A 19,206-nucleotide genomic window follows, 5' to 3' on the forward strand; every position below is an offset into this window, starting at 1 on the left:
TTTTTTGTTAGTTTTTTTTAGCTATGTAATATGCTATCAGTTTCTGATGCAGAAAAGTTAGTTCATGCATTCATGACCTCGAGACTAGATTACTGTAATGCTTTATTAGCTGGTTGTCCTGCATCCTCAATAAACAAGCTACAGTTAGTCCAAAATGCCGCCGCTAGAGTTCTTACGAGATCAAGAAAATATGATCATATAACACCGATTTTATCATCACTGCATTGGTTACCTATAAAATTCCGTATTAATTACAAGGTATTGCTACTGACTTATAAAGCCCTAAACGGCTTAGCTCCAGTCTATTTAACGGATCTTCTATCGCCCTATAATCCATCGCGCTCTTTAAGATCACTAAATTCAAGGCTTTTGGTCATACCTAGGATATCCAGAACCACCAAAGGAGGGAGAGCATTTTCACATTTAGCTCCAAAACTCTGGAATAGTCTTCCTGATACTGAATTCGTTGCTCAGACTCGCTCTCCCAGTTTAAAAATAGATTAAAGTCGCATCTCTTCAGCCAGGCATTCATATAATATTTTTAATCTTACAGTTCAAACTACAATCCGGCCTCTAGCTCATAAATGCCAGAGGAGAACTGGCCCCCGACTGAGCCTGGGTTCTCCCAAGGTTTTTTTTCTCCATTACGGCACCTGATGGAGTTTTAGGACACCATTAGGTCACTTGATGGAGTTTTCGGTTCCTTGCCACTGTTGCCTTTGGCTTGCTCAGTTGGGGATATTTTGGGGATATTTAATTAAATTTTATCAATCACTAAATTCCACCAGAAACAAACCTTGTTGAATTATTTTAATTTAATACTGTGAAGCTGCTTTGATACAATCTGTATTGTGAAAAGCGCTATACAAATATACTTGACTTGACTTGACTTGACTTACAATTTAAAATAATATCACATGATTAGCCTACTTCTTTATTGTATGTTATAATGAAGTTTGGTTGGTGTTGCAGAATCTAGCCTATATTAACCACATTTTATTGTTTTAAATCAACAGATCATACTGAGAGACCAACAAACACGTTTAGGCTGGTAAGTACTAAGACATTACAACAGACCTGTAAATGATAAACCCAATTATTATTTTGCTTTCAACAACAGCAAAAAATAACACTCTACTGAGTGCTCAGGGAACTAATAATTTATAGGAACAATATTTTGAAGCAGGAGAAACCAGCGACCGTATTTCCGTGTAACACCGGAAGTTGAAGGAATGACATTCTACTGCAGGACAAACACGAGACTGTCATTTTGAGTACAGTGATGGGATCGGGCTGAATAATTTGAGCTGTTGTGTGTTGTATGATAATTTTGTAAATAATAAAAATGACAGCGTTGACGTGTAGATTTATTAGTCTTGCTGATGGTTTGCTAAGAGGAGCGCCAGTAATCGTTTGCCGAACTGGAGCAGCGCTGCAGAGGTATTTGATTACAGTTATTAACGGGAAAAAAACAGAATGTTATCATAAAATAATGTAACGTTAATCTCTAACTCAAGATCGTGTAAATCTCACATATACCATATACTCGTTTAATAATTTGATATCCATAATTTTGAGTTTGAATTAGTGTGCATATAAAGCAAATCTTATTATTTAGGTGTATTGGTAAAGTAAGTAGGATCACATTTAACAATTTTACGTAGTCTCACTGTCAGTAGTATCACTTTTTAACGTGATATTTACGTAAAAAGCGTGACAGTTACCATCATGCCACTGTTTTTGTTTTTTATATCTCAGCAGAACTCCTGTCATTCATTGTGTAAGGACGCATCGGACGAACACATGGTGGGATGAACACCTCACAGAAGATAATGCTTCATTTCTGAAGAAGATTATTACAGATGAATACCAACAACTGACCGCAGACAAACTCAACCCCCTCAAGGATGAACCCTGGCTCAGACATGAGTGGGTGGAAGGTGGGTCAGGTCACATCGCACAAACTTTTTATAGATCCAGAAAAACTTAACTTATTTTCAGCACAAGCACATTTAAAGATTATTTTATTGAATTGTACATTTTGGTTTGGGGTTTTTTCAAGTTGAATTTTATAAAATGTTTGTTTTCATTATATTGTATTTGTGATATTATGATGTTAAATATGTATCTGCCATGTAATAGCCGTGATGCTGATATGGCAATAAACTCAAATACTTGACTTGGGTCACAACATAAGAAGTCTTATGTGGTTGTCATTTCCTCTCTGGTCCTAGAGGATGCAGCCTGCAGGATTGTTTACACTGATGCTTGATTGATACTTCAGTTTTTGTGGTTGTATTGATTTGTAATCTCCATCTCCTTAGGGAGTCGGAGAGTCGGTCTTGTGGCAGTCAAACTCGGAATGATGCCTGTGTGGACCAAATCTGGAGACAGACATGTGGTTACTATGCTACAGGTAAACAGGATCAAGTTCATCACTTTATTACAGAGGAGGAGATGACATCACTGCTATAGATCTTGTATGTATAAGATGTAAAAAAAGAAACAATTGGCTAGTTGCACGTGGCCGCCATGTTGGATTTCCGATCAGCGAGTGTGGGTGCAGGGAGCCGGAGAAAGCCGAAAAGATCTCTTATAGTTGTTTATAGAATCAATTATATCACTTAAAATACTACTAAGACCCAGATTACAATCACACTATCCAATGGCAGTTAAATGCACGGATGCATAGTCAGATTAATGAATGAAATACAACTGTTCACGAACAGAAGATTGTATTTGACTCATGCTGCATACGCATAAGCAATGACAGTTATGCCTACTGTAAATATAGAGTTACAACTACTATTAGAGTTGTTTGCATAAAATGCACCGTGCACATTCACACGTTTGGCCTGTGATAGGCTACAATTTATCTCCATAAATACTATTTTCTCAATTCTGCGCATATATTTTCACTTACTTAAAGCAGCACTCAGTAGCTTCGGGACTTCTTCGCTGTATTCTCGCTTTTTGCTCGCAGGTTTCTCTCTAGAGCTCCCCCCACAGCTTCGGAATAGATATTTGACAACACTGTTGTAAAAACTCGTTGTTGATTCTCAGACACCAGAGTCTATAGATCAACGACATCAAAGCAGATGGGACGTTCTTTAAAACGTCTTCTTCATTCGGGTTCGGACGGCGTGAGGGAGCGCAATAATGACAGCATTTTAGCAGATTTCTTTTGGCCGTAAAGCAATTGTTTACATCTCGAGACCTGATATCACGCGAGACTTCCTGACGCAGCGGCCGGCGGCCCGCCGGCTCAAAGTTGCAAGTGCGTATTTTCCGCTCACGGGCACCAGGGGGGTGCGAGACGACCACCATTCAACCCGAAATAAGTAATATAACCATTCCAATGACTCCGAAGCTGTTCAGTTAAGGTAAAAAAAGATACTTAGTTCACCTTTAAATCAATTGCTCGATCAATATTATCATCACATATTTTACATTTACTTTTTTAACTGTAGGTACCACAAACTATTTAATATAGCTAAGTTTGTGAATATTTTACACGTAGTAAAATACTGTATATGTGCTGCTTATAAACACCAGACAGATAATGATTTATGAAACAGATGGTCTTTACTCTTCTCACTTGCACAAAATAAATGCAGTAATAGAAAGCATAGAAACGCACAGGTGAAATACACTGAAAATGATATGCATTTAAAAATTTGGTCGGGCTGAGGTCATCCCTCCGGATCTTCTGCATCCACTCAGCCCGTACCACAGCGTCAACGGGGAATGCATGAAAGCTGACTTCTTTGTTGTAACGTGACGAAACGGTACATAACGGCACACAACAATGAAGTGCTGAGGCTGTAACCCTCTGAAAGGCAAGTCGCCTCTCTTGAATCCTATAAACACTCATTGTGAAAAATTATCTCTGGCAATGGAACTCGGTCGCTGTTGTCTCTCGCTCTCGCTCTCGCTGTCTGTCACCGGAAGTTTTCACCGGAAGTACTGGCCCACACACTCAAGGTCGAACGTCAACGGTCGCCATATTGTGCACGGAGCGAACTGTCAATTATACAGAGACGCACAAAAGTCTTCCCTCAGTTGCCATTTGCATTGCTAAGTGAAAGGGAAGAAATTAAATTGTATTATTGTAAAATTAATGCACTTATTTCTTATATTAATCTATTCACAAATAAATTGATTAATAATATCCCAAATTTTTTTTAACGTGTTTCACAAAAATGTATAAAATTCATAAATTAATAAAATGAGATTTGCACACAAAAAAATATTCACAAACTATTGTAATGCTCTCCTAGCAAGTCTTCCAGCTTGCACTGTCAAACCTCAACTGATCCAGAATGCTGCAGCTAGAGTGGTCTTTCACGAGCCGAAGAGAGCACACGTCACTCCTCTCCTCACAAAATTGTGCGACTGTTTGCCTACAGAACAACCACTGGGTCTGCTCCCTTTTACCTAAACTCATTACTTCAGACCTCCGTGACCATTTTCAAGTAACTGCGGAAGACGCATCTTTTTCGGCAACACTTGATCCATTAATACTAACACTTTATCTTCTATTATATATCTATTATCTTTATATAAATAAATAAAAGTACATGTACTGCGTTAGATTAAACTGGGAAGGGTCATAGCACTTGCATATTGTTGTCCTATTGTTAGTTTAACTGCTTCTATTGTTCTTATTTGTAAGTCGCTTTGGATAAAAGCATCTGCTAAATGAATAAATGTAAATGTAAATATGTTTTATGTCACAAACACTACTCTACCTGGCATTCATTTGTATTCATTGTTTCCTGTGCATTTGTAGATCCCTGCATGCATTTGTGGGTTTTGAAACACTTCTAGCGTCAAGACATGCAGACAAATCCACAAATAAGTGGACTCCACCCACCGTCTACTTAAGCCAATCCGATAACGGCCCTATTGCTCTGACCAATCATTGCCCGCTCTCGCTCCAACCAATCACGATTTGCTAAATTTGCTTTTGCGGTCTTGCCCTGAAATAACTTTGATCAGATGTTTAAAAAAGATGTGTATCAAGCCAAGCTACTGTATTATATTTCATGAGCCTTTGAAAAGGCCAGAGAAACAGCACTTGACATCTCTGTTATGGGAACGTCACGTTATTCAAGATAGAACAGAAAAGCATTAATAAGTAGCTGACTAATGAATAACTTATTCAACCTCGTGATAAACATGTGAGTTTGTGTTGCTTGGTTTTTATTTTTATTGTGTATATGTAACTCTTGTATTTTTATTATTCAGTTTTTGCCACGAAGATAGCCACAGATGCTGACATGGCATACAACTATAAACCAATAAAACTATACTGATACTTTGAGTTTGTGTATTAGGGGAAATTACTGTCACACAACATACATTATACACTCACAAAACTCAAGTACAGCTGCAGCGAGACTCATACTGTAACATCACCCGGTGATGCTTGCGTACGGTGTAGATTGGGTTTCACTGATCATGATGCTCAGGATCTGTGAATGATCATAATTTGTGTATAATCCTGAGTTTATCCTGATTCGCTGATTCTGGTGGAAATATAAAGAAGCCTTAAACTCCAATAATCTTTTGGAAACGGGGTCTTTTAACCACACAAATAGCACTTCAGCTCAGTTTGAACAAAGCACCCATAGAATACAGTTCCTTTCAGTGGTGCAAAATGAATCAGTTCCTGCACCGAGTGTAAAGCCAAACGTGATTGGTTGTAGCGAGAGCGTGCTATGATTGGTCAGCGCAATGGGGCATTATCTTATTGGCTTGAGTAAACAGTGGGTGGAGACCACTTATTTGTGTATTTGTCTACACGTCTTGATGCTAGAAGTGTTTCAAAATCAACATAAGTGTGCGGGATCTACAAATGCACAGAAAGCGATTCACAAATGTGTTTTGTTTTTGACACAAAATACATTTGTAAAAAATATATATATTTGCAAATCTCATTTTATCTATTTGTGAATTTTATTTATTATTGTGACATTTTTTACATTTATTTGTGGATCTTAATCTATTTATTTGGAATAATGCTACAATTCTAACCTCATATTCCTCACCTAAAACAGTAAGTCAAATATGTATGCATGTGTGTTTTAATATAAACATTACTGTGCAGAAGACTTGGGCATGTTAGTAGTAAAAAAAACTTTGCTGTAGTGTTCCAATAGAAAACATCAGTTTACATTTCCAGACTTCCTTTTTGACATTATTTGTAATAGTCCAGTGAGATTTTTGTCTGCACAAGCCGATATGTTCCACTCAGAGATCTAAACTCACCATCATTGAGTCCGTCTGTGATTACATGAAGAAACTGAGACAGACTAAATCCAAAAGAACTGCGGCAACGTTGAAGAAACCTAGTTGCAAAGCTACAGTACTGTGAAAAGTTGTAGGCACTTGTGTAGTGCTGTAGTATGCTGTGAAGTGAGAATGCTTTCAAAAATAATGTCATAAATAGAATTTATTTATGAATTAACTTATATATTAACTAAATCAAATCAATATTTGGTCTGGCCACCCTTGCGCATAGTTTTTCCAAGTAGCTTTGCAGGTCGGTCTCTTCAAGAGTCGTTGCTGCAGTTCTTGTTTGCAAATGTAAACTGATATTTCCTACTGTCACTGCAGCAAAAGGTTTAAATAACAGGCTTAACCGTTTTTTGGTGGGTGAAATACTAACGTGCATAAGACTTTTGCACAGTACTATATATATATATATATATATATATATATATTTAAAAAATCGAATTAATAACAAATCTAATCTAATGAAAAATTCGAATAATTTGAAACATAAAAAGACTTTACATAGTATGGTTAATTAACATTCAAAAACTCTCATCAGAAGTTTCTCTGGCAGTCATGCTGTGTCGTGTCTTAAAATTCAGCTGAAAGTTGATTGTATTGATTATGAGATTAACTATCAAATAAAATTTTTAAACTTGATTTTTCTTTTACCTTGATACTAATCTGTTTATATTTTTATCACACCCAAATCTCTCTTTCAGGTGCAGGACTGTCATGTGGTGAAATATCTATCAAAGGAAGAGTATAATGGAAAGACAGCAGCTCTGATCGTGGGTGGAAAAAACGTCTCTCCGTTTCACGTGAGTTAGAAATGTCTTTAACGTTTTTCAATAAGACTGATCTTATCCCCACACTAATAACGAACTCTTGTTTCTTCACCTTTCTGGCGATCCTCGTCCTCTCTGAGGTGGAACATGATAATAGACTAGAGCTGTTCTGTTTCTGTGGAGAGGAAGTATAATAAGACCTGAAGAGCTCCTGGAGAGAAATTACTGAGTAGTAGATACAGAGGTCACCTTTATTGTGTGTGTGTGTGTGTGTGTGTGTGTGTGTGTGTGTGTGTGTGTGTGTGTGTGTGTGTGTGTGTGTGTGTGTGTGTGTGTGTGTGTGTGTGTGTGTGTGTGTGTGTGTGTGTGTGTGTGTGTGTGTGTGTGTGTGTGTGTGTGTGTGTGTGTGTGTGTGTGCGCACATGTTAGGGGGAAAAAACATCTAAAATATAATTCTATGGAGATTGTAATGAAAAAAAAAACTTTGCTCTGTGTCCCCTTTTTTTATTTTTTGTCAGTAAGCTAGTGTGTGTCATCTGTCTATATTTGACATCTGCCACCAAGTGCTGCTTGAAGTGTAATTGTCAATTGTCCTGACCTTTAGTCTGAGCTTTCAGTCTCTTTGCAGTCAGTCATCTCCCAAAACACAGTAGAGCAGTTTAGGTTTAATGTATTCTCTTTTCCTTCACCTTTTCTCCTTTTTAAGGATTATGTAAGTTAGTAAATAACTTGAAGCAACTGAAAGTCAATCTGTCTTTCCCTCAGAGGCCAGAGGGATATTTAGAGATTTTCCGGAATGCAGGAGTTCCTCCCAAACAGAAACTCACCACATTTTGTGTGTCAGACAACAGCATCATCAAACCAGGTAAAATCAAGTCAAGTCACCTTCTTTATATAGCGCTTTTAATAATATAGATTGTTTCAAAGCAGCTTTTCAGTGATAATAGGAAATTAAAGTAACAGAGATTGTTTTGGCTTTACAGCAGCTCTAGAATAAAGTTATTGTCCAGCTAAAGTTAGTTTTGATCGATTCACTTCCGTTGCAAAGATCATTAGTTATTAACTTAGGGGACTTACACGACACCATTTGTACAGAAAACCCTCAACGCACTTCGGCCCGCTCACTTGCACAACAACAGTGCCTGGTGGCTCGAGAACGCAAACCTTGAAATAGGTTCCAAGGTGCAAGCCTTGAAACATAAAAAAAAAAAAATGATCTCTGCGCAAACTTCAAAAACGTGAACCTGTGAAAACGCTGACAGCGTGCACATGTGTATTACGTGTTTAGTCTATAGGTATGCGCATTTGAATATATATGTGTGCAGGCGTTTAGTCTTTCTTTACAAATTTACCTCAACAAATAACTCGTCAGGCCGTCGTTTTTTAACGCTTCTGCACAGCCATGTGAACTGGAATTAAAGTCACCTGTCAGAAGTCTTTACTTTTGCCGGATAATGAATAAAGTTGTTTCAGCTGTATAATTACACGTTTGAGTGAATAAACCTTCTGATGTTTGCGTTTTAAACCATATGACATTATGTGTTCGTGTTTTTATGTTTTGTATTTTGTTTTGTTTTATCTAGGCACTCCTCTCTATGCAGCTCACTTCCGTCCAGGACAATATGTGGACGTCACAGCGAAAACGTGAGTCAAATATAAACGCGCACAGAGCACCTTTTAAGTTGTGATGTCATTTTCTCATATATTCCAGCTTAATTTGTAGAGACTATAAAACTATAAATAATCCATTTGTAGATTCATCTGACCTTTAAATAATGTGGCTCGATCAAAAAATTACTGTTTGTTTGACCAGCCCAGCATTGTAACATTGGCTCAACCAGTGGTGTGAGTTTGGGGTAGGACTCTCTGTCTGCTCAACCAGTGGAAGATGAGAAATATTTCTGCCATTATTTTTTTGAATTTCCATTTAGTTGTACTAACATGCATGATGTTTCATTGATGATTAAACCAACACCATGGGCCCTATCATACGCCCGGCACAATGCGGCGCCAGGCGTTCCGCAAGTGTTTTTTGCTAGTTTCAGCCCGACACAGTTATCATTTGCGCCCATTTGTTTGCCCCAATTGTTTGTTGGAATGAAGCTGGTCTGAAAACGAGGTGTGTTCAGGCGCATTGTTGGCATGTTGCTATTTTGAGGCAACTGAAATGGACTGCGCCATTGACCAACAAAAACCTGGTCTAAAGTCAATGGCGCAATTTTTTTTTGTTATTTAAAGAGCGCGTTATGTGTAATGTGAGTAATGTGCGCCTATAGGTGGGTCCACAATGCACATACAGTCTGCTTATTACACATACAGGGATGCGCAGCAGCACACAGACATGCCAATTATTAAAAATAAAAGGATTACTATGTAAAATATTGTTATTGTGTACATAAAGATATGGTGGAATCCGGCTTGTTCTAGTAGATGGTCTGCTTGCACGCTTTAACCTCGTGCACGAGCTAATCCGTTTGCTCTCTGAAGGCGCGTTCAGTCTTTCCGCCATGTAAATAGCGAATCCGCCATGGTGCAAGTGCAACGGGCTTTTAAAGGGAATGGGAAATTACACTCTGATTGTTTTTTTGCACGTTACGCCCAAAACACACCTATTACTCATTAAGAGAATAGGGACAACCCTTTTAGACCATGCGCCAGGTGCACCGACCATTTTTCCCGTCGTTAAACTAGCAAAAGTGGATTCGGACACACCCTAAGTGCACTTGCGCCATGCGCTTAGATCGTTAAAATAGGTCCCCATATATTGTCCCCTCATTCTTAGATTAATTTTTAATTCAAGTTTTGCGGCAGAACTGTTTTTACACTCTGACTTAAATGATATGAAAGGGAGATGCGTTTTTCAAACCGTGACAAATCTTTAAGATTGACTGATATTTTAGTCTGTAGAAGCGTGCATCCTACTGTTCCAAATGGCCTGATCTCTCTCTCTCTCTCTCTCTCTCTCTCTCTCTCTTTCCCTTTTACCCCCTCCCTTCCTCTATCCATCTAATTTGAAGAGCTTCATCTTCTCATCAAACAATGAGTGTGTGAATCTCAGGGAGCGAGTGCCAGGGTCGGCTCGGCTGAGAGTCACTTCAGCTCTTTCTGCAGTAAATCAGCCAGAGATTTCCTTTCTACACAGATTTACACTTGAACACTTGATTATATCTGTGAGAAAGGCCTTTGAGAAACCACAGAGAGACTTTCTCCAGCCTGTAGGTCATTGATAAAACAGCAGTAACTACTATCCTTGGGAATTCACAGTAATCTGAATAATAGAAAAAAAATCATACTCAAAAATACTTTACAATATGTGCAATTGTGCATTTTAAAGGGGACCTATTAGGTCCCCATAAAAAAATTATAATAATAAAAATGTCCCCAGAGAGTGCCTGTGAAGTTTGTTCAAATTACCCCACAGATAATTTATTATACCATGCTGTAATTGCCCCTTTTTGGGTGGAAGCAAAAAAAAAAATGCTGTTTTCGTGTGTATCTTTAAATGCAAATGAGCTGCTGCTCCCCACCCCGCTTTCCAGAAGAGGCGAAGCCTTTACAGATCGTAAAGGGCATCAACTAACAAAACAAGTTTGTTTTTTATCATCTGTATTGCCGTTACGCTCACGTGACATTGCAGTTCTTTGTCATCATGAAAGTTATTTATTTGCTGGCGTTTTAAAGAAAATCAGGATAAACTTCAGGTATGTGGTTTTCTGAGCACACACATCTGAAGCGTGCGCATATAAAGCCAGCTGTCACACCGCGTGTAGTGTGAGCACTAAACAAAGTTCTCTTTCGCATCTTATTGCGCTTAAACTGTCAAATATACACAGTTCACATAAACACAGTTGGTTATGTCTGTGAACGTAAACAGCTGGGAAAGAAATCGCATGTCTATATTAGATCTGTGTATAAAGTGGCTGCCGCTGAATGTACAGTACCTGCTGTTAATGTGAATCAAACAACAAAAGAAAAACAGAAAATCACTCACTGCTCTTAAATCACTCACTGCTTTTAATTGAAAAACTTTAGTAGCTTTAATAGGAATCAATTACTTGAATGCTGCTGTTAAATGCTGTACCGAGGACATAAACATGGCTAAGCTAATAGGGCCGATTCCATCGCCAGTCGTGGCCAGGGCCTGTTATATTGTGATGTCACAATGCTTAGCATTCCTGAACAGCTCATTTTGAGAGACTTTTTCTGATTTAAGGGGGAACGGAGTGGATGGATTTTTAGCAAAATAGGGTGGTTACATAATTAACACGTAAAAACACAAAGAACTTCTGTTTGTTTCTACATATTAAGCTGGAAAAGAATGAAGTATTTTGACATTGAAAGTAATTACACCCATCACCTTTTTTGAAGAGAGCCTTGCTTCAAAGAACTCTTGATTAATCATAGCATTTGAGTTGTGTCAGCCCTATATTACACCTGAGATCCTGCCTACCTGCAGCTCCATCCACATATCTCTTATGTTGTTACACAGCATATAATAACTGAACGTTATTTTTACATCTTTACGGCATTACACTGTTGATCTTTTTAATTGTAGAATTGGCAAGGGTTTTCAGGGAGTAATGAAGCGTTGGGGGTTCAAAGGTCAGCCAGCTTCCCATGGACAAACTAAAACGCACAGGAGGCCAGGCGCTCTGGGGCCGGGAGGGGTGAGTGTTTTTATTTCTGAACTTGTAGTGTAACTTCATGCTAATAACTACCATTCAAAAGTTTGGGGTCAGTAAGATATTTTTTTAAAGAAATTACTTTTATTCGGCAAGTATGCATTAAATTGAGCAAAAGTGATAGTAACAATGTTTACATTGTTACAAAAAACTTTTGAACTTTTCTATTCATCAAAGAATCCTCAAAAAAAGTATCCACAAAAATATTAAGCATTACATATTAATATTTTTGTGGCATCAGCATATTGGAATGATTTCTGAATGATCATGTGACACTGAAGACTAGAGTAATGATGCTGAAACTTTAAGCCAGCTTTGCAACACAGGAATAAACTACATTTTAAAATATTTTTAAGACCCCCGTGGTGAAAATCATGTTTTTAATGTTGTTTATATGTCTATGTGGTGTTTTTAATATGCTTTAAGACAAACCATGTGAAAATTCATAAGTCGACACCATTGTTGAGTATTTGCTCCTTAAAACTGCAGTTTACCAAAGAGAGTCTTTGAAATTAGAAGTTTGAAATCGCCCCTGTTCTCTACGACGCACACATGTTGTAACCAATCCCGTCAACGTGCAGGGTGGTATTTAGCAAAGCATTAACTATGCTGAGAGTGCGAAGCAGGGGGGTCTCAAAAGAAGCTAGGTTATCCCAGTATATTTTCCTTTTGATATGAAAAATCGGTACATTTAGCAATATTTATGATGTATATTACGATGTTATGATTAACTTTATGCCTTTCTCCACTGACGTTCTTCTAAGTTGTTCAAAGCGTTTATAATGCTGATTTTTAGAAGGCAGCTGTCTGACTGTCATGTATGACATGGTTTTTGTAACATTAGCAACACATTTTCAGCTGTTTGATAACAGTTAAGCCAAAAGGCTAATCATATTAATTACCATTATGTGTCCGATGTAGAGAGCAGTACTTAAAACACATTACCATTCACTCTTCCTCTTCTTCTGAATCAGTTTCTGGTTCAACCATGTATGGCTGAATTAAGCCAGTATTTCCACTTGCTATTGCGTAGAGCTTACTAAAGTAGCACTAAAGTTGAACTAGTGGATCAGGTATTCTGAGCTGGTGTTAGTGAGCGGAGGCGGGGGCCAATTTGCATAATCATAGATCAGCGTGTACTAAAATGAAGCAAGGGTTTAGAGTTACATTAAATACATTTTTAGGCATGAAAAATTTATTTTAATAGGAAAAAAACATTTAAATATGCCATTTTGGTGAACAAAGATTAGTTTTAAGTGCTAAAATGATTGACTACAGGGAGACTTCAAGATAGGAAACAGTTGTTTTTAAAAAAATATATATATATATATATAAAAAAAATCAAAATAACTGTTTCCTATCTTGAAGTCTCCCTGTAGTCAATAATTTTAGCACTTAAAACTAAGCTTTGGATATCTATATCTATCTATTTATCTCTCTCTTTCTCTCTCTCTCTCTCTCTCTCTCATATATATATATATATATAATCTTATAAATATTGACTACAGGGGGACTTCAAGAGAGGAGTTATCGTGTAATAGGCCTATAACAGTTATAGAGTAATAAGTATAGATTTTTAAAAAAGCAGTCAAAATGTAGATCTATGTCTAATATTGGCCTATATATTGCTTTCAAAATACTGCATATGTAATTATGGATAATCAGTATCTGCTTACATTTCCATAATGCATTTTTCAATATGCACAATTTTTTTTTCTGTTGATCTTGGATGTTAATATCTAGGGTGGATCTGTTGCAAAGGAAGCTGCCGTTCAATCCTGATTGGAAACTTTGTCACAGAGATACTAGGAACTGATTGAATTTTTTTTATCAGGAACACAATATATCCCTCTTAAAAAATTTCAGATATTGAAGCACTTTCTCAAAGGTTTCATATCAGTCATTTCAGCTAGCCGTAACTCACCTGTATGGTCTCTAGAGTGTTTAGCGTGACCTCAGTGTGCTCTTTGAATGGTTAATGGATGAGTTAAGTGACTTGTCTCCTCTCCATCAGGATCCAGCAAAGGTTTTCAAAGGAAAGAAGATGCCAGGCAGGATGGGAAACATATATGACACTGTTCATGGATTGAAGGTACATCGATGAGAATGCACAAAATGCCTTTTTATATCTTTTAGATATAGCACACACAATTTTATCATAATATATTGTGCTTAGGAGGCATCTAATGTAAAGTCACCCGGTGTCACAGTGAAAAATTGTGTGTGAGTGTTTGTAGTTTCACTAAGGTCTTTTCTCTGGCAGATATGGAGGGTGAACACCAAGTATAACGTCCTCTACGTCAACGGTTCCGTACCGGGTCACCGCAACTGTATTGTTAAGGTAAAACGCCTCACACATACTCAAACTCCCAAGTATGCCAAGTAACAAGTACTTGTCCTCAGGTAGAATATCTTTTCGTGAAGGACCTTCTCCATCTTTGCTTTTATCTTCTCTGCTTCTTCACTTTCAGCAGCATTTAGCTAAAAAGATTTGTGTACTGTACTGTCCATGCCAACACTAGCACTGACCTTGGCATGCTAATACACACTCGTGCTGAATCATTTATCCATATCAATGCAGAGGCGTTCGTGTGTGCAAAGTGCATCAGTGAATCGATCATATGTAGTCAGCATTTTGTCTCGTAGAGTTTGCTTGCATACACACTCAACCGAAAGTTAAACTATCTCAAAGTGCGACTTGTTCAGCAAATGATGACATAGTAATTAGTCGAGTGTAGTAAAAACGGCATTATAATCTTGAGGCAATGTTCTTGCCCAGTTGTCTAAACGTTGTGCTTGCGTTCACTCGATCAGGTTAGAGACACGGTTCTGCCCACTCGGTTTGAGAAGAATAAGAGCCCGCCGTTCCCCACGTTCTTTGCTGATGGAGACGAAGAGCTCCCTGAAGACCTCTACGATGAGGACATGTTCCAGTTTGGGGAGCCCATGCCTGAATGAGGTTGTGATCCCACAAGTCTTCTTGCTTACGCTGGTTTAAAGGACACTGGCATGACGTGACCCTTGAATCAGAGTCTTTCATCTCTAGTGGATTCAGCCTTGCTGAGCTCAAAGACTTTTAAAGACGAGATTTTGTCAAGTACAAACATAAGAGAGTAAATTCATACTTCTGTGTTACAACTGGATCATGTTAAAGTGTCAAGCGCAGTTGTGTATTAAAACAATAAAACCTGTTTGATAAAATCTCTGCATTTCTTGTATTTTCATATGTTGTAGCATTAAAAAACTGAATTAAACAAATACAAAAAGTTATACATTTGACAATCTCTGGAAAAGTAGAAGATACTCAACATTAATACTTAAACTAAACTTAAGATTAAACTAAACTGCATGCACACATGCATCTTCATCTTATTTCAATTTGTGTGAGTTCAAAACATTTGATAAATGTGATATATCTACTCCCCTAATATGATAGTTTTTCAGAAGCTCACCTGTAATTAAATCAGCTAAACCTTTTATTGATTACTTAACCTCATTATTATAAGTTGTTTATTTTTGTGACTGCGTATGTAAGAGTTGTCAGCATTTCTGGACTTATTTGACAATCTGCTTAATGGACATAAAGTTGCAAATACATCAAACTGACAGCAAAACTCTGTAAGGATACCCTGATGGGACACACTGTGCTGACCTCTGTGCATTAGAAAAGAGAGCGGGAGGAGGCGGCGCAGACGGAAGGATGAATAGATGCTGACAATGGTTGACATTTCTCCCTCTCTCTCTAAGTGAGGGGAATAAATCAAGGCATTAATGTTGCATGAGTTAAAGCTCACTGACTGATGAAGGGAACGAGTGTGTGTGGATGGAGTGGCTACATTAGTCCAAAGCCCTCAAACACTTGTTTGTTACACAGCTGTATACAGCATTGTAGAAAGGTCACATAAACACTTTATATGTATGTTTTCTTCTCCCATATTTGTCTTTTTCTAAAGACACACCAGCATAGTAAGGGATACAGCTAGTGGGCATTTTCTGGAAGTACAGCAAACAAAACAAAAAGGTACTCCACCTTACAACCTTTTAAACATGTTATTTGAACGGAATTTTTATTTTAATGGAAAAAAGAAAAAAATTCTACAGTAATAACCTGATAATTGGTTAACTAAGTAAAATTACTATAGATAGATATTGAGCACCAAATCAGCATATTAGAATGATTTGCTTAGGAAAATTCAGCTTTGCCATCACAGGAACAAAACAAATTTTAAACCCTCAAAATAGAAAACATTGATACGTTAATTTAGATAATATCTTAATAATATTATCTGTATATCTGTATTTCTGATCATATTTTGACTGATAGTATATATTTACCAAATATATTTCTTTTTTTTTCTTTTTGTCCTTTATTTTAAAGTGTTTGTGTAGCATGTTAACAACAATGCATGAATTAAAAGTTTGCATTGAGATGAATTTGACCTAATTTCTTATTAAATTACATGGATTGCCTTTTAAATATAAATTAATTCCAGATAAATTGGACCACATTCCAAAAAGAGCCACAGCTTACTTGAAATGAGACTATATGTACAATACAATTACTAGGGTGCATATATTATTATTATCCAATATAGGCCTTTTATAAACTATAAAATATACAGTGACAAACATTACTTCATGCTTTGACTTCACTGTAATGTGAAACATGGCCACTGTGTTGTTACTGTACTGGTAAATAAAAAATGGTGGAAACCAGCTGCCAATTTACCATAATTGCAACAAGATTTTAACCATTTCAAAGTCATTAGCCCTGGAATGTCTCAGGGCAACAGATGTGCTTTCTTAAAGATAACAAGCTGCGACCCTCATGCATAATAACAGAGCTGTCGCATATTGTGTTCATGTATTATTCAGTCAGAAATGTTCGCCTGTTTGCACTACAATTTGAAGACACTGTCATTACCGTCTGCACTGTGCATTACATTTTAAAACCAAATCTTAATTTCTGCCTAACTTCCCTTTTGCTCTGCTTTTACTTTTCCCCATCATAATTCACAACTGTCAGCGTGGATTTCTTAGATAAGATGTGAATGTTGGCCGGTTAGTTATGTGTCTATTTATAACAATTCATGTTTTATGAAATGTGACACATGATAACGCTGCTTTGTTCAAGGGACCCGGTTTCTGTCAGAAAGACAATAGCACATCGAGGGTCTTCGGATGCCACACTGCTCTTATAATGCGATCCATCAAGATTTAACCCATATAAATCCTAACAGACCCATATACGCATGTGTCAGATGCCTGACCTAGTAATATGTTTTTGGGCTTCCCGTAGACATACATAATGCAAAGAGTTTTTTTTAAATCTCAGTACCATCATCGCATGAGTGAATTCCCTGATGTCAGCACTGCACTAAAAACTGTCTTATCAAGCTTGAACGGTGCTCGGTTGGTTTCTGGCTCTGCCCCCCTAAGCATGGCACATCTGCGCCCTTGCAGAGTTTCTAGGGGTGTGCGTGGACCCCAGTGAGAGCATAATGCCAAACGCTTTGCCAATCTCCCAATCTAATCCTCTGAACACACACACATCCTGTCCCTCCAGATTTCCGCCCCAAATCGCTCTTGATCACTCCACTGAACCTCACAGCGGTCACACCCCCTCCTGTAACCACACCTGCTCAGCACAGCACGCCTCCTCTGCATACACACTTACACACACATCTCTGCCAGATGTTGATGGAACGAGATATACAAGCCAAAGAGGCACACCGGTGTCCATTTGTGTCAATGGTCAGAGTGCTAGAAACCACAGAGGAGGTCATCAACAGTGAATGATGGCTCGTTAAAAAGGGATAGTTTAGCAAAAATCTAAATGTATTTAAAATAAATAAATAAAAACAGTATTACTACTACTTTTGTGGAACATAAAGAAGATATTCTGAGGAACTTTTAACTGTTTTGTCCAAACAATTTAAGTCAATGGGGTACAAAACCACATTGGCCCCCATATGTACTTTTATTGTATGGACGAAAAGAAAAGAAAAGAAAAGAAAAGAAAAGAAAAGAAAAGAAAAGAAAAGAAAAGAAAGTGACATGAGGATGTATAAGCAATGACAAAATATTCAATTCAAAACCATACCTCTCACTGTAACACTATAGCGTTCAGATGTTTTGTCGTCTTAATTTACGCTACCAGTCAACTTGGCAACATTTCAGCAAATGTATATTCTCAGACTTAAAACAATTTATCAGAAGGTTTATGCTTAAATGTTTGAAATTATTTCTATAATAGATGATTTGGAGTAGATAATGAAGTAAAAAGCAACCATCAAGTGTGGTGGTTGAATAGTTTTTCTCTCTCAAATTTCCCAGACACCAGGTGATTTCATCAAGTTCAACATGTTCCTGGATCAGCATCTTTGATGATCCTGGTGCGACATTCCAATCAACCAATCAGATTTGAGGGAGAAGTTTACAGTTTATGGCCTGGTTTCATACATGGATTTCTCGGCGACGTCATCACTGCATGCGCACGCAACCAGGAGGCAGAAAAGACCCGCGGCCTTCGTACCAGAGTAACGTTAAAGGGTTTAGGGTAGGCTAGTAGCACAGTGGTGGTGTTGTCGCTAAGTCAAAATGCTAATTATCATGTTAGACTAAGTTAGTAATGTAACAGCCAATGTTAGCAGTGCAGCATCTATAGAGCCCGAATTAGCTTTTATATAAGTTAACCTTGTTTACGTTACCTACTTTACGACCTGCAACATTTCATGACTTCACACATTTACGTGGCGATAATATTAAAAAACTTACTCTCAGCAATGGTGAGATCTTGCCGGATCCCTACGCAATACATGACGATCTTTGGATTGTGGATGACAAGTGGCCAGCAATTGTTTGGCCTGATATATATAATTATAATTTATTTTATTCGAAATCCATGTATACACTACTGTTCAAAAGTTTGGGGTTGGTAAGATTTTTATGTTTTTGAAAGCAGTCTCTTGTGCTAAAAAATTATTTAAAACAGGAATATTATGAAATATTATTGGAACATACATTTTAAAATGCATTCAAAAGGAAAACGTGTAATTTATCAAAGCTGAATTTTCAGCATCATTACTCCAGTCTTCAGTGTCACATGATCCTTCACAAATCATTCTAATATGATGATTTGATGCTCAAGAAACATTTCTGATAATTATCAATGTTGAAAACAGTTTTGCTGCTTCTTATTTTTGTGACATATTTTATTTAGGATTCTTTGATGAATAGAAAATTCAAAAGAACAGCATTTATTTGAATGTTTTCTTGTAGTATACTACACACTTGGTATACTAAATGTCAAATTTGCGATCTAAATAGCTGTTTGAAAAAATAAACATGTCTTTTTTTCACTGTTCATAACTGGTTGAGCAGTTAAACTCTAGTATGTGCTCATGACAGCACATAATCCACCGTCAAATCTTTGATTTACAGTAAGTAACGTTATA

General features: G+C 37.4%; 1 protein-coding gene across 2 annotated transcripts; it reads left to right on the forward strand.

Annotated features, from left to right (window-relative positions):
* Nucleotides 1-1,217: 1,217 nt before the first annotated feature.
* On the forward strand, nt 1,218-14,950 carry mrpl3 (mitochondrial ribosomal protein L3). 2 transcript variants are annotated; one of them, XM_082185802.1, is made up of 10 exons: nt 1,218-1,440; nt 1,762-1,940; nt 2,325-2,416; nt 7,002-7,100; nt 7,833-7,932; nt 8,651-8,711; nt 11,623-11,734; nt 13,764-13,841; nt 14,013-14,090; nt 14,564-14,950. In XM_082185802.1, the coding sequence occupies exons 1-10, from the start codon at nt 1,346-1,348 to the stop codon at nt 14,705-14,707; spliced, it is 1,038 nt and encodes a 345-aa protein (XP_082041928.1). In that variant the 5' UTR covers nt 1,218-1,345; the 3' UTR covers nt 14,708-14,950. The 2 variants fall into 2 exon arrangements, with proteins under 2 accessions (XP_082041928.1, XP_082041927.1); XM_082185801.1 differs by having other exon boundaries at nt 1,220-1,440; nt 1,759-1,940.
* Nucleotides 14,951-19,206: the final 4,256 nt, after the last annotated feature.

This window comes from Leuciscus leuciscus, assembly GCF_965113295.1.
Source record: "Leuciscus leuciscus genome assembly, chromosome: 12".
Classification (NCBI taxonomy): Eukaryota; Metazoa; Chordata; class Actinopteri; order Cypriniformes; family Leuciscidae; genus Leuciscus; species Leuciscus leuciscus.

Bases quoted from the DNA above. Each gene is read 5' to 3' on its own strand.
- mrpl3 (XM_082185801.1), top strand. From the start codon at position 1,346: ATGACAGCGTTGACGTGTAGATTTATTAGTCTTGCTGATGGTTTGCTA. The intron at 1,941-2,324 runs GTGGGTCAGGTC...CCATCTCCTTAG, and splicing joins CAGACATGAGTGGGTGGAAG to GGAGTCGGAGAGTCGGTCTT. The intron at 8,712-11,622 runs GTGAGTCAAATA...TTTTAATTGTAG, and splicing joins GTGGACGTCACAGCGAAAAC to AATTGGCAAGGGTTTTCAGG.